Raw genomic sequence first — 21,534 nt, forward strand, 5'->3', positions numbered from 1 at the left:
AATGTGACATCATGTCCAACTCACTCGCTCGACTCCACTGCACTGAGTGAGCGTGCAAATCATCAAAGTGACGAACCAACAACACATTTCACTACTCGTCTTCCCCATTCTCAGTATCATCCAAAGCCCTGACCACCTCTTCCATTTCCTTTGGACTCGTGATAGCCCAGACCCCGCCACCTTTGACGGACCCCTTCATGCCCACCTCCTTGCCCACCAGATTCCGGCCCACCTTGCCCGGCCCAATGCCCACATATCTGCGCACCTTTTCCTGCTCGTGCAGGTACTTTACACTTTTCCACCACTGGACGGTTTCGACGCAGCTGCGGGCGAGCAGGTCCTTTAATTGCTCCTTGTTCTCGAAAGGCTTGCCCGAGACATTGGAGATGCAGGGCATGAGGCCGGGCCAGGTGATGATGTCGGATCCATCTGGGAGCGGGGTGTGCAGAATCTTCTTCATCATCTGTTCGGCGGGCTTCATGAGCGGGCTGTGAAACGGGGAATCGCTCTTCAATCGCACATGCCTGGGGTCGTGTCCACCAAACTGCCTCAGGTTGGTCAAGAGCGTGTTGATGCGCGCAATACTGCCACTCAGCACAATCTGATTTTTGCTATTCAGGTTCGCAATGGCGACTTGTTGGACCGCCGGCAAGTGGTCGTGCGAATCGAGCTTGGAGCCTGGGCCGGCGACTTCGAGAAAGTCGCGGATGCCCGTGACGAGTGACTGCATGTGTGCTTCCGACTCGCAGACGAGGGCTACCATGCCAAATTCCCCGCCTTCACTGGCTACCGCGTCGGCCGAGCAGCGGGACATGACCTCTGCACGCCGGCGCACCATTTTCAGGGCTTCGGTGAAGGAGAGGTAGCCGCCAGCGACTAGGGCGGCGAATTCCCCCAGCGAGTGGCCGAGGGTAATGTCTATACGGTCTGCGGTGCGGAAGCCAAACTCGCGTTCCATGATGCGCAGGATGAGAATCGAGGTGGCCATGATGGCTGGCTGGGCGTTCTCCGTCTGCGTGAGTTGGGCATTGGTGCCGAATTCGATGACGCGGGTCAAGGGGACTTGGAGGGCTTCGTCGATTTCGTCGAGCATGGGCTTCGCCGTGTTGGGGAAGGCTTCGAGCCATGGGGTGCACATGGCGACACGTTGTACGCCCTGGCCTGTGGTAGAAGCATCAGTACATGATGGCTGATTGCGTTGGCACTGCCGGCTGTACCGTACCAGGGAAGAAGATGGCAGTCTTGGGCCTCTTGGAAGGCCCATTTTGTCGTGTACTGCTCATCCACCGCTGCCGCCCATGCGAGCCATTTTCCCGTAAGCCTCCGCATTGCGTGCAGCGACGCGACAGGCGCGGAATCATCCTGGTGATGGGGGTGAAGGGGTTGTAGGGGCTGGCCATGGCCCAGGTGCGTGCTATGCGGGTGCCAATGCGAATGTCATTTCACACACGCGCACAGCAGCAGTGGTAGAAGTATTAGTAATTGTAGTAGTAGTAGCAAGAATAGACGTGTTGATCAGTGGTAATGAACAATGGCAATTGGCAATGTCCAACGGTCGAGATTCTGCGGGGATGGACTGTCTGATCGCCCTAGGAGTAGAGTACAGTAGGAGTAGTCGTCTAACTTGATCGGATCCGGGGTCGTGGGGCCACTCTTCTCCCATGGTGGAGGGCCGGGGCAATGGGCGCCGAAGCGCTATGCACCCTTCTACCTGCCACACACTACTTCATGTTGTGCAGCACAGGAAGTGTTCTGCTCAGGGCTCACACACGAGGCTCATCAAGAGCCGGCGAGGTGTCTCAGATAACCTGAAGTTTCGCCATGAAGCAGGAATGGGGTCTACAGTGTCACTTCAAGCAGTCGACCACGATTAACAGCCACAACTAATTTTTTAGTTAGGCAAGGAACAAAATGGATAGCAGCGATAAGCCAAGGTCATACATGCAAGGACTACTTGGGCACAGTGGCATCTATCCTTGGAAAGTTGTGAGCGTAAGGCATAGATGCTTGAACTTGCACATGGTGCACGTTGCGAGTCACGTGAAAGATCACGTGTCTGCCATATCCGGCACCTTCGTATAGCTAATTGACGACAATTAACAACAACCGTACTAATGCCGACAAGGTGACATGAATGAAGACACCATAGCTGTTCTTACACTACCTAGAGCATGTCCATACTACCTACGGCTACCTAACTGGAGTACCTGGTTGGCGAGAGATATTGGCAGCATACGGTACATGCCATAGTCCATTTGTTTAAAGTGCCTGTTTCAGGCAACTACCGTACAGCGAATGTAAGCAAGGCAGAATACCTAGACGCACTGCACATCCTCTCCCATCTACCTACCTAATCTCGTTGCCCAATCTGGTTGTGCTGACAGCAATCAACAAAGTTCCATGTGGCGGTGTACCGGTACCGTAGGTCCTAACGCCAAAAGCCACGCGGCAACAAATCCCTAAAAGGGGGTTCCTAGCATGCAAAGTTAGACAAAGTACCTAGGTAGTACTCTAGATACCTCTCGATAGAATGTGTCTCCATCCTACCCACGCCATCCCGTGCGCATTACCAGAACCGCCCGGATGTACAAGCCCAAGTCGCGAAACGAATGGGTCCTTCTAACCATCACCGCGGCCCAGGCTCTGCTAGTCACCGCGCTTGATTTGTGAGTTGGCGCCCCTGTCCCGTCCCGTCCGCATAACGGTAAACTCCCATGCCCCATTCCATACCTATCTAGTCCAATTCCAATTTCCATCCATGGGACGGACTAGGCACGCCTACCGATCACGCGACACAAATCCTCACTCGTCACAGATACATACTCCTCACCTACTTCGACTGGGTAACACCCTATGTCTACCAAGTCCCCAACTCCTATGTCGTTCCCGCCAACTTTGCCATCGTCGTCCTCGGCAACCTCTACCAGGCCGTACTGGCCTGGGACGGTCTGCGCGTCAAGAACACATTGCAATTGTACAGCGTCTACCTTCTCAATGCCGGCCTCCTCTTCTTCTCCGTCATGCGATATCGCCAAACAAAGATGGTCACCGCTAGTTTACAACGAGCAGAGGCTGCGGGCCACAAACCTTTGACAAATCGACACATCAACTACTGGAAGAATGTAGAGCCGGCACTGTTGACAGTTACGGCCAGCATTGGCTTGTCTTGGCTCGTCCAGGGTGTCCTTGTTTGCCTGTTACACAGAGAGTTCAAGTGGGCAATCTATAGGCATATCCGGGGGAGTTTAGAAATGTTGAGGCGATATTTCACCTATCAGGTAATCCCTCACCACTTTGGCAAGGACACACACTTGATTACACTCTGACTAGTGCCCAGGTCCTCGTTGTGCTCATGCGTTTCGAGATCTACTTCTTCATCGCCTTCATCGTCCTCTACGGCCTCATCAGCGTACATTACAGACAGCCCGAGTTTGCACTCACAATGGCCATGATTCCCGCCCTTACTATCCTGGTCATCCTGACCATTCTCTTTACAAAATCCGAAAACTACTTGGGCGCCATATTCGCAATTGTAAGACTAATGATGCCTCTCTCCACCATCCTCAGCCTCCATGTTTTCGTATTAACTGACAGATTACAGATCCTCCGCTTAGGCGAAATAACCTACCTCCTCAGTCGAATCCTCCTCCTCACTGGCAAGTCTCGCCGTGCAAATACCGCTCTGAAAGACGAGATGCTCTTCTTCGCAGGCACCGCGATAGCACTTGCAACCCTCGCCTGTTTCAACGCCATGCTATGCGTCTTCAATTTCAGAAAGGGCTTGAGACCGCTCCTGGGCGGCTACAGCTGGAATCAGGCGCCGTCTGTATTTGAGCCCGTCCATCAGCATCGGTACAGCGAGAGGATCGAACTGGATTAAAGAGGAAGGAAATCGAATAATCTGTAAATTATGATTATTTGACCTGATTTGTTACGATTCTTGCGACTGTGTTGCAGAAGATCTATTACCGGGTGTACCAGGTCACCTCCAAGGAAGATTACAGCCCTCTCCATCATACTACCCTAGTTGCACGGTCGAGCTTGCAAGGAAAAGTCACATTTGCAGTACGATCGGATGGGACCAAATCGTTTGCGCAGCCATGTCCACCACAAGAGTCTCCCGGGAAAAACTTGCGTCGAAATGGCATCCTCGATGAACATGTCGGGCAGTCATGGAGACGCAGAGATCAAGAGTATCTACATGGCCGCAGAGCTGAAGGAAGTGGAAGCAAGTGAAGAGGAGCGAAAAGAAAGACCGCTTTTCAGATTCTGAACTCTGGAAAATCCTCGGCGTGTTGGAGTTGGTGCAGCCTGGTCTGCCATGAGACGGGATTGGAACTGGAAGAATGCAGATGGACATTGCAGAAGAATGGCATTGGGTGATGTGCGGTGGTATGGGTTGGGTCTTGGGTAAGTGAGCATGGGGTGAAGCAGGTATGATAGATTGCAGAGTGTCGGGGTCACGAAATCTACAACTTGCAGCTGCCATGTTAATCAGTCCACCAAAGAATCGGAGGCCGGAGTTGAACTAGGATGGGTAATGGCAATGTTTACTATCATACGTCATTCTACCATGCACAACTCGCTAGAAACAAAACACCAGGATATCTATCCTTCTCTCCTTCTCATCGTACACCTAACACTCTCGCCAAAACCGCGCTTACCAGGCAATCAACTATCTTCATCTCAGTCCTATCCTACACCGTCCTCTACTCCACCACCCCACGCCCGCATCTCGTGCACACGGTGCAAGCAAGAGAATCAATTCAATAAACACGTCTCGCATTCCGTCCATCCGTCCCACGCATGCGTCTCGTCCCAGCCGCCTAGAACAAACCCAAGGTCAGTCATGCACACTCAATCAACCCTATGGACATCAAAGCAAACTTGGGAAAACATACCTTGACCCCTCTCCTGCCCATCACAGACCCCTTCAACTTCATCATCATCCCCGCTACCTTGTCCCCCATCGACACACGTCGCTTATGGTGGTGCACGGGTGCGGCGGTGGTACCGGCGGTGTGGCGATGGGCGCCGGTGGTGCGTGTGGTGCGTGTTGTGGTGGTTGTGGTTGTTGCAGGCTTGTGGGTGCGTTTGGGGGCCGTGTGGTTGTGGCGGCGACGGGCTAGGAGTTTGGATTTTAGGGTTGGGCGGGTGGTGGTGTGGTGGGTTATTGGCATTTTGGGTGGTGGTTGGTTGGATTGAGTGGATTGAGTATAGGTAGATGGGTAGAAGAGATGGGTATATACTTGAGAAGTAATGGGAGAAAGTGTGATGGATAGAGAGGTATGAGTGATATAGACTTGAAACCTGCGAGTCCTCTATTTCTTTCTTATAAGTCTGTGACTCTGTCTCTCTCTCTCTCTCGCTTTCTCTCGCTATGATGCCATCAGCCCTCCACCAACCCATGCAAACCTCACGCTACCATATCCCTCCCAGACCCCGAGAATCAAGTTCTCCAACCCCAAGACGCCCGAAACGGCTCGATCTGCAGCCCTCACAGGACAAGCATACGTCATGCAGGGACTGCGCGAGATGCACGTAGCACAGTACTAGACAACTAGAGTAGAGTACTAACTTAGACAACAGACAGTATCACACGAGTCAAGGCCTGGGTATGACGTCCCACAGCCAGGTACATTCAGGGTTCTTGATGTGGCTTGCTGTAGATTACCGACACCCTGCTCCTAGTACTACTAGTATGCATATGCTATCACTATAGTAGAGTATGGCTGGCCGAATGTCCCTACCATGCTAAGATTGGCTGACGATGAAGATGGTGGCGTCGCCGTCTTCTGCTCGCACTCGGGACGTTTGGGCCGTGATTGAGCGCGAGGCTGGATGTGGTCATAGCGTTTGTGGATGAGACTCAAGCGTCTTGGCGTTGGCGGGACGGACGTCATTGCCCATCCCGGTATTCTACCACAACTTACAAGTCGCAAAGTCTGTTCTTTGGGATCGTGGGTGATAAGAGTAGATAGGGTCGAGGCTTCAACTTCATGGTTGGAGATTTAGAGCATCATGGAGGGTATCGCGTTCGATGTTTAAAGATATTATTAACAAAAAAAAATTGGTACCCACCAGGTGCCTGATTATAACTTACTGCTTGAGCCGAGGAACGCTTGACGATAGAAGAAGTACTTGGATCAAAGTGGATGGTTGATTGGGCCTTGCCTGAGTGGGAATGACGCTGCAGTCGTAAGACAGTTGTGCATGTAGAAAAGACATTGGAAACGGCTTGAGGGAGAGACTGTGAGACATATCGATGATTCAATCATGGTACGAGCGAAGGCGAAGGCGAAGGCGTACTAGTGTACCGCTAACGCACAGGCCAACCAGCCTCTTTGGGTTCACGGGTAGGGCTGAACCATTGCCAAACACTGCTGGCTGCGACTTACACCACCACACTCCACTTCGCGACCTCGTACTGTCCGCCCGAAATAGCGGGAAAACACTATCTCGGGTTGGGGAATCGCTGTTCATTGAGCATATCAGAGGAATCGCATGTTTGCGAGCTCTAGGTATCGCCACTGTTGCTCCACCTAACTGCCTTGGGCCTGTGTGATTTATACTGATGTCAATTAGTGACATCACTCGAGCATCACAGATAAAAGTACAGTTTTAAGCAGGAATCATGTCTCTCTCACTCTCTTCTCCCATTAACACACATCCAATTTCGAGATACCCTAAGTTGACTTCCTTCACAACATCATAAAAATTTCCCAGATACCCAATCCACATCATGTCATCTGCCAAGGGCGTTTTCGAGCAGGGTAAGTTCAGAAAAGATAATCTCCACGTCTTATGTCATTAACTCGTCTGTAGGCTACCAGCCCGAAGTCCAGCACCAAAAGGTGCCCGGTCTCCAATCCAAGCTCGACCCCACACCAGAATACGACCATCTCCCCACCGCTGACGGCGGCCGCGAGCTCTACAAAGCCGCCGGAAAGCTCAAGGGCAAGAAAGCCATCATCACAGGCGGAGACTCTGGGATCGGCCGCGCAATTGCCGTTCTCTTCGCCATGGAGGGCGCAGACAGCTTCATTGCATACCTACCGCAAGAAGAACAAGATGCGCAAGACACGAAGAAGCTTGTCGAAGAGAAGGGCGCAAAGTGCTACACCTTTGCAACTGACCTTACCGACCGCGCAAACTGCAAGAAGGTGGTTGACGAGGCGATGAAGCAAATGGGTGGCATTGACATACTGTGCAATAACCACGCGTACCAGATGATGGTGGAGGACATCAAGGATCTGGATGAGGACCAGTGGGTTCACACTTTCAACACTAACATCCACCCCTTCTTCTACCTGTCCAAATACGTCCTGCCACATATGAAGAAGGGCTCGACTATCATCAACAACGCCTCTATCAACGCGTACATCGGCCGCCCAGATCTCCTCGACTACACATCAACAAAGGGCGCGATTGTCGCCTTTACTCGCGGTCTGTCCAGTCAGTATGTCAGCAAGGGCATTCGTGTTAATGCTGTTGCACCTGGTCCTGTATGGACGCCTTTGATTCCGGCGACGATGAGCTCGGATGCGATCAAGCAGTTCACAGCGCCCATTGGGAGGCCATCACAGCCCAGCGAGATTGCGACCGTCTTTGTCTTCTTGGCGAGCAATGATAGTAGTTCGATCAGCGGGCAGACTATTCACCCCAACGGTGGTACTATTGTCAGCGGTTAAATGCTTTGTTGCAACATGCGGTGCAATGATGACTCCACCAGGGTTGCATCTTACGACGTCACGAGTATGGGGTATATAATCATGAATGAATTGTAATCTTCCCATGAATCATTGAATATAATTTGATCGTCTTTTGTGATAGCATTGGGCATTGACAGTCTTCTCCCGGTCTTGAGAATTCTACTCTTTCTTGCTTTGCTTGAATAGGGGACATCCTCTTCCACTTCACGGTCCGCCAAACAAAGTACCCTGGGAAACGATGCTGAACTCGTGAGTGTTACGCAGCTTGTAGGACTAACATCTGATGATCAGAGAACAAATGAATTTTACTGTTCATAGTTTCAGAATAATAACTATAGAGTTGGAATTTGAAACAGAGAACACATTACATTTGAAGTTAGCATTAGGTCAGAGAAGGAAGATTGTGTATACTTAAGAATACTATTAACAGGAGAGAAGAGAGATAGATCTATACCAAAAAGAGATGGAAGGAGTGAAGCTTAGAGTTCATGGCCTTTAGAATTAATTATCTGTAAGGGAAGGCCTGGGTAATATTGAAGCTTTACGATCGGATTGAGTTTTACTTGAAAGTCTTGCAAATTTCGAATGCAGAGTTTTTGGAAATTACAATTTAGAGTCCAGGGTATCACATTGTTTTTGGGATATTTTGTTTTCAGACATGCACTTCGGATGAGCACATGCGACATTTAACGTGGGTGCTGGGATTGCATCATGGTATCTATTCAAATCCCGTGAATCTAAAAACCTTAAAGAATCTAAAGGAATAATCCATTATAGATTTGAGAATACGGTGCCAAGGTAGGAAGCGATATGATGAGAGATGAGAGTTTTGCTTTCAAAGGTCTAATGTTGGATGCTGCGATGAAGTCGAGAAAGAGCAAGTCTAACGTGATCCACCACGGAGCGCCCACCAACACCAAAATTCACCACCTACAAAATAAGGATATTGCGCTATCTATAATAGCTATTATTAAAAGAAATTTTTAGCCTTATAATTAATAAATCTATTAGAGTAGATTAGGGTAGCTATTAGGTACCCCCCTACCCTAAGTATATTAGGGTACGGTTAGGCTCGCATTAACCCTAGGTAGGGGTGGTAGAAGCTCTAGGTTAAGGTTAGTGTGGAAATCTAGATCACTAAGGTTAGGAATGATTTAGGAGATAGATTATTAGATTATATCTACTATAATCAGACTTATATACATAGAGCTTTAGCTACCCTTACTAGAAGGTAAATAATTAGTAAACCTTCCTTACTAGAGCTCCTGCTTTTTATTAGGCACTTAGTAGTAAGCTAGTAGTTAATTAGATAGTAGGTTATATAAGGGTATTAACTAGGATTAATTAAATTAAGATACTCTATAATCTAGTTAATATCCCTCCTATAATACACCCCCTAGGTATAGGTAGATCTTTTATTATTATAGTTACACTTATAGTTAGTAGGTAGTATAGCTAATTAGAGTATTATATATCTAAAGGGTTAAATTAGCTTACCCTTTAAATACTAAATAGCGCGCCTTCCTTGTTTAGCCTGCGCTTACGCGCTTAGATATTATCTAGACTAAGCTCTATAACTCTATTTACCTAACTATAATCTTTACTATAGCTTAAATTATAAGATTATATAACTTTAAAGATCTAAACTATACTTATATCCCTACTAACCTATATATTAGTTAAAGTTAAAATCTACTACTTATACTTACTTTACCTATACTACCCTTATTACCTCCTATACTACTAAAGCTACTATTACTAAAGCTACTACTACTAAAAAAGAGCGTGCTACTACTAAGTATAAGGCTACTATAGAGCGCGTAGTAGCTAAGTATATAGCTACTACTACTATAGCTAAGATTAAGAAGCTAAGGAAGGGCGCTCCTGCCTTAGCTCTTACCCCTCTAGCTCTAGCTCCTGCTCCCCCCTAGACCCTATCTAAGACCCCTGCTCCTGCTCCCTCTCTAGCTTCTAAGGAGACCCTAAGATCCTCCTACTAAGGAGAGCCTAGTATTTATTATACTAAAACTTATCTAAATTATCTACACTCTACGCTCTTTAATAAGTCTAATAGTAAGTGCTATAACTCTTCTAGTAGAGGGACTTAGTACTAGTAGTGCTTCTCTAGGTATAGCTATATCCTAATATATATAATTGTGGAAATTTAGATTACTAAGGTTAGGAATAATTTAGGAGATAGATTATTAGATTATATCTACTACGATCGGACTTATATATATAGAGCTTTAGCTACCCTTACTAGAAGGTAAATAATTAGTAAACCTTCCCTACTAGAGCTCCTACCTTTTGTTAGGCACTTAGTAGTAAGCTAGCAGTTAATTAGATAGTAGGTTATATAGGGGTATTAACTAGGATTAATTAGGATTAATTAGGATTAAGATACTCTGTAATCTAGTTAATATCCTTCCTGCAACACACCCCCTAGGTGTAGGTAGATCTTTTATTATTATAGTTACGCTTATAGTTAGTAGGTAGTGTAGCTAATTAGAGCGTTATATATCTAAAGGGTTAAATTAGCTTACCCTTTAGATACTAACTAGCGCGCCTTCCTTATTTAGCCTACGCTTGCGCGTGTAGATATTATCTAGATAGAGCTCTATAACTCTATCTACCTAACTATAATCTTTTACTATAGCTTAAGTTATAAGATTATATAACCCTAAAGATCTAAACTATACTTATATCTCTACTAACCTATATTTTAGTTAAAGTTAAAACCTACTACTTACGCTTACTCTACCTATACTACCCTTATTACCTTCTATATAGCTAAAGCTATAGTTACTAAAGCTACTACTACTAAAGAAGAGCGCGCTACTACTAAGCGTAAGGCTATTATAGAGTGTGTAGTAGCTAAGCGTGTAGCTACTACTACTATAGCTAAGATTGCAAAGCTAAGGTAAGGCGCTCCTGCTCTAGCTCCTACTACTCTAACGTGATCCACCACCAAGCGCCCACCCCCACTGAGCGCCTACTAACACCAAAATCCACTACCTACTAAATAAGGATATTGCGCCACCCATAATAGCTATTATCACGAGATTTCTTAGAGTTGCGATTATTAGATCTATTAGAGTAGATTGAATATTTTAGATTATATAAGCAGCTTTTTAGGGGGTCTAATTAGGCGCCTACGCCGTGAAGTTGCCTCTACTACTATATCCTCTTCTACTAGCTCCTTATTAACCACCTTAGCTAGTATAATAGTAGGAGGCTTAAGGATTTACCTCTTGCCTATTTAGGACGTTTTAATATTATTTTAGAGTTACTTTTCTAGTTGCTTAGTAGTTTTCTACTTATCACGTGTAGCGGCTTTTTAGGCGGCTTTCTCCTCCTGCTCCTTCTTAGTAATTACTTAATTTAGGCAACGCTCCTCTATAAGTTAAGCTTTAGCAAGCTTCTATTACTTACAAAGCTTAATTACCTTGCTTTTTTAGTGTTATAGCTCCTATTCTTTAAGGTTCTTTTGCTCCTAGAGCTTGAACGCTCGCTCTACCTTTAACAGTAAAATAAATTAGGCACTACTACTATAATTATTATTAGGGGGTAATAATAGAGGTTTACCACGCTTCCTACGCTTCTTCTTATTAGCTAGGGCAGCCCTTAGGTGTTTATTTTCGTGGTTAAGTAGAGTATTTCTTACTAATATAGTGTGGATTATCTAGCTAAGCTTCTTTAACTATTTATTATAGATATTAATTATAGTATTACAGAGTAACTACTCTATCTTTCTCTAATTGCTTGCACTTAATATTAAGGTTATACTATTACTTAAAGAAGGCTAGTTACTATTATTTATAGGTGCTTTAAACCTTAAAAGGATAATGTTAGGGTTAAGCAGTAAGATGCCTGTTGCTTTAAAAGCTATTAATATTAGCTTTTCCTTAAAGGTATTGCTCTATGCGGCATTAAATAACTAGTAGAAATCCCTCTTAGTAATGCTTGTGAGCCCTTAGGAGCTATCTAGAATACTAGATAGTTAAGCTTTGTATAAAGCTGCAAAGGGAGCAAATACTACAATATTAAGTGGCTAAAGGGTATAAGTGCTATAAGGGGGATATATTATAAGTAGGATCTTGTGTTTATTATAGTACTTAATAAACTCTATTATTACGTAAGATCTATAGCTATTAAGGATAAGGAGCTAGTATAAAGTACAAGCTTTAGCTTTTATCTTGCGATTAAACACCTCCTTAAGCTAGGATACCCCTAGGGTGTGGCTTGTCTACCTACTTAGTAATCCTGCAAAGAAAGCTTAGTGTTATAATAGGTTAAAATCTTGTAACTAGGTATCCTATAGAGCTCTAGATTAGGACTAATAAATAAGGGTAGGGGTAAGAGCAGTACTATCAGCGCATATGCAAGCTATAGTAGTAATCCACTCCCTATTACTATCCTAGAGTATAGCTCTAATCTTTCTCTGCTTATAGGCGCTCTTATTAAACACACGTTTAGTTTTTAACAGTACTCTAATAAGAAAACCCTTCTTATCTATATTATAGATATACTAACTCTTAATATTGTATTGCTCTATTTTTTAGTGTAAAAGCTTAAAGTATAAGCTATACTTAAAGGTAGAATTAGCTTTAAAGTGGTTGCAATTAAGCCTAGTGGCCTAATAGGAGATAAGATTAATGTTGTAGCAGTTAATAAAGCGCTGCACCTAATTTTTGCCTACTAGATTCCCTGTTATTTTAGTCGCAAAATTTTAAATAATAGTCTGTGTAGGGGGTAATCCTTGCCTACAAAGCTCTTTAATATACTCTATAAGCTCGCTTTCTTGCGTGGTGTTAAGTATTTAACTATTTAGTAGAGTAGTAGTGCGCGCCTACTAAATTTTCTAGTAGCGTCTAGATAAGGTTAACCGCGAGCAACTATACTTTTCTGCTATTTCTAAGTATATAAAATCTTCTCCAAGAGTTAAGGATTTAATTGCTGCAAGCGCGTCGTTAATAGGTGCCATAGTTGTTAAGAAATTTAGTGTTAAAAATTTGGTGATTTTGGTGTTAGTGGGCGCTCGGTGGGGGTGGGCGCTTGGTGGTGGATCACGTTAGCTCTAACTCTAGCTCCCGCTCCCCCCTAGACCCCGCCTAAGGCCCCTGCTCCTGCGCCTGCTCCCTCTCTAGCTCCTAAGGAGACCCTAAGATCCTCCTACTATAGAGAGCCTAGTATTTATTATGCAAAAACTTGTCTAAATTATCTACGCTTAGCACTCTTTAATAAGTCTAATAGTAAGTGCTATAACTCTTCTAGTAGGGGGACTTAGTGCTAGTAGTACTTCTCTAGGTATAGCTATATCCTAATATATATAATCTATATAAGAATTTTTCCTTTATAATACTTTTAGTAAGATCTTATACTAATAAACTAATTAATAGCCCTAAGCTTGCCTAACGCTCTACGCTATCCTTCCTAGTAAGGAAGTAGGTAGGTAAGAGCTAAGACCTTCTTAAGGATAAGAAGCAAAGGGTCTTAGTGCTGCTTAAGGAGAGTAAGGCTAAATAGCAGGAGCTAGTAAAAGCTACTGCTACTGCTACTAAGCTTACGCGCAAGGCTACTTCTATAGCTAAGGGCGCCTAGAGCTCCTTATTAGAAGATAAGGACTCTAGCTCCTCTAAGGTTCCCCCTATAGATCCTAGGGTAGGGCAACCTAGGCGGCTCCCTATAGACTCTAAGGCACGCTTTGCGCGCGTAATAGAGCTCCTTAGCAAAGCTACCTAGTTAATAATAGAGAGGTAGGCTATAGTTAGTTATTTTTATATTATATATTAATAGATCTTATATACTACCTTACTTTAATTAATACTATATAATATATACTCTACTATTATATAACTTTAGGTACTCCCTAAACCTTATAAATTATTATACTATTAGGTTTTTAGTAAGCCTATTAGTTAGCATATTACTAGTAGGTAGGTAGGCAATGTAGAAAGATCCCTTTATATACTCTTGCCTAAGCCACATGTTTTAAATATCTACATAGCGTAGCTTAGTAGTGATCCTTTTATTATTACCTACTACTAACCTAATAGTTTATTAATTATTATAATTAATTATCTAGGTAGTATCTAAAGTAAGGTGTATTTTAGTTAAAAAATATTTTAATACTATTGCTTCTTTACTTACTTACTTAAGCGCAAGGAGCTCTACCTTAGTAGTTAAAGTAGTAATAGTTAATTATTAAGCTGCCTTCTAAATAATAGGTCCTCTAAAGAGCGTGATTAGGTATCTATGTGATAATTGCTAAGTATTAATATTATTAGCAAATAACGTATTACTATATATTATAAGCTTATTAGGATCCCTATTCCTATATTAGATTAATTAGTATTAAGTTTAGTATAGATAGATAATCACTTAATTAACTGTATTAAAGTGTTGTTTAGATAGGTTAGTAAGGTATTAGGAGAGCCAGGAGGCTATATAGGCAATATTAGGGCGCACTATAATTAAGGTGTAAAGGATTAATCTAACGCGCTCCTAATAGTCCTTAATCTCCTTTTTAGTAGCTTCTCTAGTGCTCTTTTTAATATCTTTACTTAATAGTAGTATAGTAGGGAATTTTCCTATCTCTACTAGATTAAATTTCTTTACAATCTTGTTAATATATTTATTATAAATAAGCGTTATTGTCTATCTCTTTCTATCCTAGATTACTCTCACCCCTAGAAACTAGCTTACAGGTCCCTTCTCTTCTATAGTATATCTTTGCTTTAGAGCTTGGATAACTTTGTAAGCTTAGCTTGCGTAGTTTTAGTAATAGAGCGATAGGATATTGTCTACATAGAATATTAACAAGATACTGCAATCTCTATTAAAGAATAGGTATAGCTCCTCTTTAGAAGCAATAAGCTTATTTTCTTAGAGTGTAGTTAAGAGCTTGTTATACTATAATAATAGTAAGTCTTTTAATCTATATAGAGCTCGTTTAAGCTTAACGCACTTCCTAGGTATTTAATATCCTTTAGGTAGCTCGTAGATAACTATAGGGTGTTAATCCCTTAAGGCGTTAAGGAAAGCTCTAACAACGTTATATTAATATATCTTAAGGTTAAACTTAGCTCTAATAGCTATTACAGTCCTAAAGGTTTAAGCTACTAGGGTAGCTGTGTAGGTTAAATAAATTAAGTTAGTAAGCTATAGATCTCCTCTTACTACTATCCTTGCTTTACACTTAATTAGGTAACTATCCTAATCAAGCTTGTATGTAAACACCTATTTAAGTAGGAGTAGACGCTCTCCTTTAGTTAGCCTATTAATCTCCTCCTAGGTACTAGCTTTTAGTAGAGTATTAATTTCTTTATATACTACGTCTCTAAATTGCTGTCCTATTTAGTAGTTATAGAGATCCTTCTATTATTTTAGCTCTTTTTGTAGAGCGTCCTAGTACGTATTCCTTTTAGGGTTTTTAGGAGATTTACTCCCTATTGCTGCTATAATTACAGCGTAGATTATAGTATTTAGTTTAGGATATACTAAAAGATTATGTAAGGGATTTCTAATTAGATCTATATTTAATAGATCTATTACTATATATATCCCTATACTTATAGATCCTCCTAGTAGTTTATTAGGGTCCTGTCCCTAAGCTTGCTTACTAACACGCGTTAGTGGCAGTCCTTTAACTTGTGGTTTTCTGCTTCTTCTAGGAGCTCTAGGTGCCGCTTGTAAGGGATCTGCAGGAGATACAGAATCTAGTCCTAAAGCAGGTAGGTAGGAGGTCTGCTTACTACCCCTATAAGAGCTAGATAGGGTGCCCTTACCTATCTCTGTGCTCTTATAGAGTAACCTACTAATAGCACTCTCCCCTCTAGGTCTTTCTTAGGAGCTACCTATTGTAGCGTTAAAGTAAGTTAGATTACTACTATCTTAGGTAGTATAACCCTAATCTATAACCTATATAGATCCTTTGTCTCCTATACTAAAGTTTAGTTCTAGTGTTAGTTTAGGAGTTTAGAGCCCTGTTAGCTTAGGGGACTTTGCATAGATTCTTTGTGCCAAGCTAGCTATACTTAGTACCCACACTAGAGGTGTCTGCTTAGGGGGTTGTGAATCACTAGGCTAGCTAGCCTAATTATCTACCTCCTCTAGCTCTACCCTACCCCCTAGCTCCTATGCTAGGTTTAGTCCTCCTTGCTTACTAGACTCCTTATATTACTCTACTACAATATAAAGCTAATTAAAGATATTAAGCTCTTTATATACTTCTCCTATATTATAGATCTTATCTTTGCTAATAATGTTAACTATCTTTTAAGCCTCTAACTATTAAAGCTACTCTAGATCTTTCTTTTTATAGAAAAGATCCTTATTAAAGGTAACGTTCTGCGTTATAATAATCTAATTAAGCAAGGGGATCTATATCCTATATATATTAGATGCTCTGTATCCTACTAGATATCTAATATAACCCTAAGGGTTCACCTTGAAAACCCTCTTGTAACGCCTAGCTACTTAATCTTGGTTAAGGGGGTAAGCTTAACAGCCATAGGCGTATATTCCACTCCAATCAGGGCGGAGATTAGTAGTTGCCTCCCTTATCTACTCTAGTTGCTACTACCTAAAGTATCTAGTAAACTAATAATCTAGCACTTTATTAGGTAATATTATATTATAAGCATAGGACAGGCTTATATTATAGAGCTAAGTTACTGCTTTAATAATTTTAGGCTAGAGCTTTGTTAGTAGGTTAGCACTAATCCTTATTTTAATTAATTTTGTTATAATCTCCTGCCCTACTCTTTCTACTCCTCTATTAGGTTTATAGGTATATACAGGTGAGCTCTTAATTTTAATACTATTATTAGCTACCTAGATCTAAAAGCAAGATTTACTACGCTAAGGGAGTGTTATAATATTGTTATCTTACATAATCTTAACTATGCTAAGCTTATATTAGTTAAGTATTAAGCTCTTAAAATTTTTAAACACCTATATAATCTTATTAAGGTTTTTAGCTTGTAGTAGATAGGTATAAAGCTTTCCTAAGTAGTCGCACTTTAATACTAAGATCTATTACTTGTGTGCTATACCTATTAGTATGTTAAATAGATCCTATAATACCTAGTAGTATAGATATAGTAATCTTTCCCTTGGTTGTCTTAATATAACCTATTAGGAATGTGTAATAGCGTAGTGCTCGCATTTGCTCCTAGGAGTTTCTTTAATCCTAACGTTTATTACTAACTTAACTAGAGCTTTAAGCGCCTTAGGTCCTAAATAGCCTAATTATTAGTGCTAAAGCTCCTTACTATTATGTCTTAGGTAAGTCGTCTAGGATTGTTAGGGTTGTTTAGGCACTATGCTTTAGATTATTTAATAAGGGGTAGAGGGCTTATATTCTAGGAAAGTTAAGTTAAACTTGCGCAGTAACCTAGCTAATATAACGCTCTTTTCTAATAATCTAAACCGCAAGGTAGCATCTAGCCTAAGGAACCAAACTCCTGCTTTAAGCAATTAAGCTTCTAATATAATATTCACATAAAAACCTTCTACTAACACTACGTTAGTAAGCACCAAATCATCTATTTTTAGACCTCTTAGTCTATTAAGAGTATTAGGGATCACTCTAGTCCCCCTGCCTAAGATTAGAAAAGCTTAAGTTCCTGCTTTAACTATCTTATATTTAACTAATCTAAACAAGCTTTCTTCTAGGTAGCTTATATTATTAACTAGGTGCACTGCACCCCTATTGTTAAAGATAGTGCTCTTTAATAGAGCGTAAGCTTTAAAGTCTATAGTTAAATAGATCCTGTTCGTTTTCTCTGCTATTAACATAGGGTTAATTAGTGCCGCCTAGATACTGCCTAGATAGGTGATCGCGCTTGCCTTACTACCATAATCTTGATTAATAGGATAGGACTTGATTAGAGCTTTTCTTAACTCTTTAAATTTTAGATTCCTATTAATCTTTTTCTTAATCTCTAATTATTAAGTAGTAGTAAGCTTATTACCTATATTAGTCCAAGCTTTAATAACATTTTTGCATTTAGGAGGTTTCTATAGGTAAGATCTACTATATAGGCATAAAGACTCCTTCTTAGGTTAGTTAGAAGGTGGAGCTCCTATTATTGCAAACACTCTAGGACCCTTAGAGCTTAATCTTATATTGTTCTCTTAGAGTAGTAATAAATAGATCTTGGCAACCTATAGGAGGTTATAAGTTAGCTCTCCTATTACTAACTTTTTAATAATCCTTTAAAACATAGTTTAACCCTAATCTAGTAAGATCCTAGTAGATAGAGCTTTAAGATAATCCTATACTACAAGCTGTCCTTTAATATTAGGAATGTTATATACCTTAGCTTGCGTATACAGGATTATCCACTCCTTCTACTAGCAATTAGCGTCTTAGCTACTTATCTTCGCCTTAGCAAGATAAGCTTTATACTGCGATCTTACTAGTATTGCAGCGCTTAAGTCTATTAGCGCTAGGTTGTTACGGAGCACTTAGATTAGTGCTTAGAGGGTTACTCTTCCTTAATTAACAAGCTCTATATAGGCTAGGGTAAGGATCCCTTAATCTACTATATTGTTAACCTATATAAAGAGGTTCTAGATTGCTAATAACTTTAATACCTAATCTAATAAGCAAGCTTAGTACTATACTATTTAGAGTTTGTACTGCTCGCTTGTTATATTAGATAGCGCGATATCTGTTGGTATGTTAGGCTTAATAGGTTTATTCTTAAAGTGGTTTTTAGCATCTAGAGCCTTAGGGTCTACCTCTGCCTAGATCCCTTTGGTTAGGGTATAGTGTCTAAATTAAATGTACCAGGTGGGCCAGTTAGTTAATCTAGTAAGTAGGATATTGTAACAATGAGGCAGAATTGCCTGCCTATTGTTCCATGCTGAGTTAGGCCTAATAAAGGCCTGACTCACTTATGTATATAGAGAACAGCTCGCCTATAGTTAGGATAGGCATATTCTTCTTGTCCTTTTGTACAAGACCTATAGGTGTAGGAATCTTATCCTTTTCTATACAGACGCGCACTCCTATATGCCTTTAAGTCGTATAGGATACCTTTTAGATGCCCTACCTACCTAAGTTGTTATATTACAAGAAGAACATTATCCTAGCTAGTAATAGTATTTAAGAATATCGCACTTATTATTATTTTAAGCTACTAATTTAGTTCTAGTAGCTACCTAACCCTGCAACTCTATAGTTAGAACAGCTATTAGAACTTCTAACAACTAAAGCCTATAGGCTTAGACTTCTAGACCTATAGGTAGTGCTAGATTACCTTTAGAAAAATCGCGTTAGATTGCGTTAAGGTAGAGACCTAGAGACTACTAAAAGCCTAGAGGAATTAGAGGCAAAGCTAATATCCTCCTATAACTAAACCCCCTAGAAGAAAAAAAAGATTTATTGTTCTTATTAACTACAAAATGTTAGATAAGGGCAAAGGAAGGGTATCTAGTTTAGCTGCTTTTAAAAGCCTATTTACTAATAGAAAGAAATTAGATAAGGAAGACTTAATTAACAACACCCTCCTAGAAGGACCTGCTTCCTATCTATCTCTAGAGGTACCTTGTGCTCCTAGGAAATCTTAAAGCAACACTTCCCTTAAAGATAAATATATATTAACCCTATCTAAAAAGGAGAGGTTAGAGGAATAAGTTAAGCAACTTACTAATTAGTTGTACAACACCTCCCTCTATAAGGAGATATAGGGTACTACCTAACCTAGCTAGTCTTTAGCTTCTATATTAAACCCTATAGTGTATACTATAAAAGCTAAGAGATAATCTAAAAAGACGCTAAATATCTCTACACTTAGTAATAGTGCTAACCTTACTTTTAGATAATAGTAAGCATCTATTTAGGATAGGCTAGAGATTAACGCTAATTACTACCCCTCTTCTAGAGCTTAGATAGCGTTAGTCTAGGGACACTACTTAGGACTAGCAAGAGAATACTTAGAGCTATGTTACCTATCTAATTCCCTAAGTCTTTAATTCTAAAAAGCTAAGGAAATAATTACCCTCCTTTAAACTTACTTTATTACTAGAAATAAGATAGCTAAGAGTTAGACTGTATTTAACTGCCTGTATATAACTAATATAGAGATGTTCCCTGCTTTTAAGTTATAATTCTAGAGTCTTGCTATTAGAGGAGAAGTACCCTAATTAGAGTAGTATTACTACCTCTAGATAAAGATTACACCTTCCCTAAGGATACTAAACCTTGCTTTCTAATAGAATTAGTATAATAATTTTAAGACTATAGTAGATTATCTTACTACTTTTAATATAGAACACCGCCTATACCCTACCTTATCTATTCCTATCTAGACTACTCTATTATCTAGAAAAGGACTAACCCCCTTCTAACACTCTAGAAACTAGTCCTATCTAGACGCTAATTAGAAACCCTATAATAGACCTTTAATAGCTAAACCTTATGTGCCCTACTTTTAATAATAAGGTACTACCCCTTAAAATAATTAACCCCTATCTGCCACGCTAGCCACTCCTAGCGCTACTACAACAGGAACCCTAGTAACTTGCTATAATTATAGAAAGCCTAGGCACTTCTCTAGTAACTACCCTAAACCCCCTAGGATTTAGGCTATAGATGTGGAACAGGTTGTTAAGAATTCTAAGGAAGAAGAAACCGCTGAATTAACTAATTTAGATAGCTATTAGACAGGAAATAACAACGCCTAGAAGGATCCTCCTTCCTAGGCCTAACTTAATATAACCTATTAAACCTTTCCTTAACTAAATTGTTTGTTAGTTTCTATTTGCTTACACGTACAACCCTATGCCTTAATAGATCTAGTGTTTGCCTAAACGCTTTAGTAGACACTAAGGCCTAAGGTTACTTATTTCTTAATTTAAAAATTGCTTATAATATCTCTTCTACGCTTAGGGTACCTATCTAAAAGCTACTATATAAGCTTACTATTAAAGGGTTCTAGAATTAGATTACCTCCCTAGTTGCCTACTACATTTGGCTTTATATAATAGTTAGTAGCTAAAAGGTTTACAACTGCCCCTTTATAATAGTAGACTTAGGTTCTTAGGATTATATTATTAGACAATACTAGCTAAAATAGTTCTAAATCCTAATTAATATAGATAAATCTTAACTAATCTAGCTAGAGAAATATCCTCTAACCTACAACCCCGCACCTCCTATTCTAGTACAACTCTACTAGCAAGTGCTATCTACTCTGTTTACCCACAATATCTTATAAAGAGACGCCCTTTAGGATTAAGAGGAGAACTAGAACTAAAACAGTCGTAGTTTAATTAATAGGATACGTAGTATACTTAAAATTCTAGCTACTTATAGGGCTACTACTAAACCTATTACGCTACCTACCCTAGTCTAATTACTAACTATTACCCTACCCGCAAAATTCTAAATTGCAACTATTTCTGCTAATGCTTTCTATTTTAATATAAAAAAACCTTCTAATAAATTCTTTACTACTAGCCTGTATAAGATTAAGCGTAGGATCCAAACCCTATCTAAATAGGATACTTTTAACCATAGCTTGTTAGATTAGAAGCTCCTATCTAACTATAATTCCTATTAGGACGTCTTTAACAAGGCTAAGGCTAACAAACTTCTAATCTACTAGCCTTATAACTATAAGATAGTCCTAGAGGAACCCCTTCTAAACTACTAGAGTCCCCTCTATTATTAAAATACTAAGGAACTCTAGGCTACTAAGGAATATATACAAGAGCACCTACAGAAAGGTTTTATAGAGACTAGTTAGAGCCTATTTACCTCTCCTATCCTGTGTGTTAAGAAGCTAAATAGAGGCCTTAGGATCTGCGT

At 40.9% G+C, this 21,534-nt stretch overlaps 5 protein-coding genes across 5 annotated transcripts; 2 read left to right on the plus strand and 3 right to left on the minus strand.

Moving 5' to 3' along the window:
- Positions 1-91: 91 nt before the first annotated feature.
- On the minus strand, positions 92-1,400 carry IAQ61_000421 (uncharacterized protein; the record flags this gene model as incomplete). Its single annotated transcript, XM_003835559.1, has 2 exons — positions 92-1,161; positions 1,223-1,400. The coding sequence occupies 2 exons, from the start codon at positions 1,398-1,400 to the stop codon at positions 92-94; spliced, it is 1,248 nt and encodes a 415-aa protein (XP_003835607.1).
- Positions 1,401-2,583: 1,183 nt separating this feature from the next.
- IAQ61_000422 (uncharacterized protein) lies at positions 2,584-3,880 on the plus strand (the record flags this gene model as incomplete). The annotated part of the gene is made up of 4 exons (XM_003835560.1): positions 2,584-2,666; positions 2,816-3,278; positions 3,338-3,532; positions 3,602-3,880. 4 exons carry the CDS (start codon positions 2,584-2,586, stop codon positions 3,878-3,880), a joined length of 1,020 nt encoding a protein of 339 aa, XP_003835608.1.
- An 886-nt stretch (positions 3,881-4,766) lies between these two features.
- Positions 4,767-5,180, minus strand: IAQ61_000423 (uncharacterized protein; the record flags this gene model as incomplete). The annotated part of the gene is made up of 2 exons (XM_003835562.2): positions 4,767-4,826; positions 4,902-5,180. The coding sequence occupies 2 exons, from the start codon at positions 5,178-5,180 to the stop codon at positions 4,767-4,769; spliced, it is 339 nt and encodes a 112-aa protein (XP_003835610.2).
- Positions 5,181-5,378: 198 nt separating this feature from the next.
- On the minus strand, positions 5,379-6,250 carry IAQ61_000424 (uncharacterized protein; the record flags this gene model as incomplete). The annotated part of the gene is made up of 4 exons (XM_066094667.1): positions 6,104-6,250; positions 5,718-5,919; positions 5,592-5,687; positions 5,379-5,552 (listed from the first exon to the last, which is right to left on the minus strand). Exons 1-4 carry the CDS (start codon positions 6,226-6,228, stop codon positions 5,379-5,381), a joined length of 597 nt encoding a protein of 198 aa, XP_065955520.1. The 5' UTR covers positions 6,229-6,250.
- Positions 6,251-6,410: 160 nt separating this feature from the next.
- On the plus strand, positions 6,411-7,793 carry IAQ61_000425 (uncharacterized protein). The gene is made up of 3 exons (XM_003835564.2): positions 6,411-6,521; positions 6,586-6,773; positions 6,826-7,793. The coding sequence occupies exons 2-3, from the start codon at positions 6,743-6,745 to the stop codon at positions 7,689-7,691; spliced, it is 897 nt and encodes a 298-aa protein (XP_003835612.1). The 5' UTR covers positions 6,411-6,521; positions 6,586-6,742; the 3' UTR covers positions 7,692-7,793.
- Positions 7,794-21,534: the final 13,741 nt, after the last annotated feature.

Source organism: Plenodomus lingam (genome assembly GCF_022343315.1).
Source record: "Plenodomus lingam strain CAN1 chromosome Unknown contig_1, whole genome shotgun sequence".
NCBI lineage: Eukaryota > Fungi > Ascomycota > Dothideomycetes > Pleosporales > Leptosphaeriaceae > Plenodomus > Plenodomus lingam.

Bases quoted from the DNA above. Each gene is read 5' to 3' on its own strand.
- IAQ61_000425 (XM_003835564.2), top strand. From the start codon at position 6,743: ATGTCATCTGCCAAGGGCGTTTTCGAGCAGG. The intron at 6,774-6,825 runs GTAAGTTCAGAA...ACTCGTCTGTAG, and splicing joins CAAGGGCGTTTTCGAGCAGG to GCTACCAGCCCGAAGTCCAG.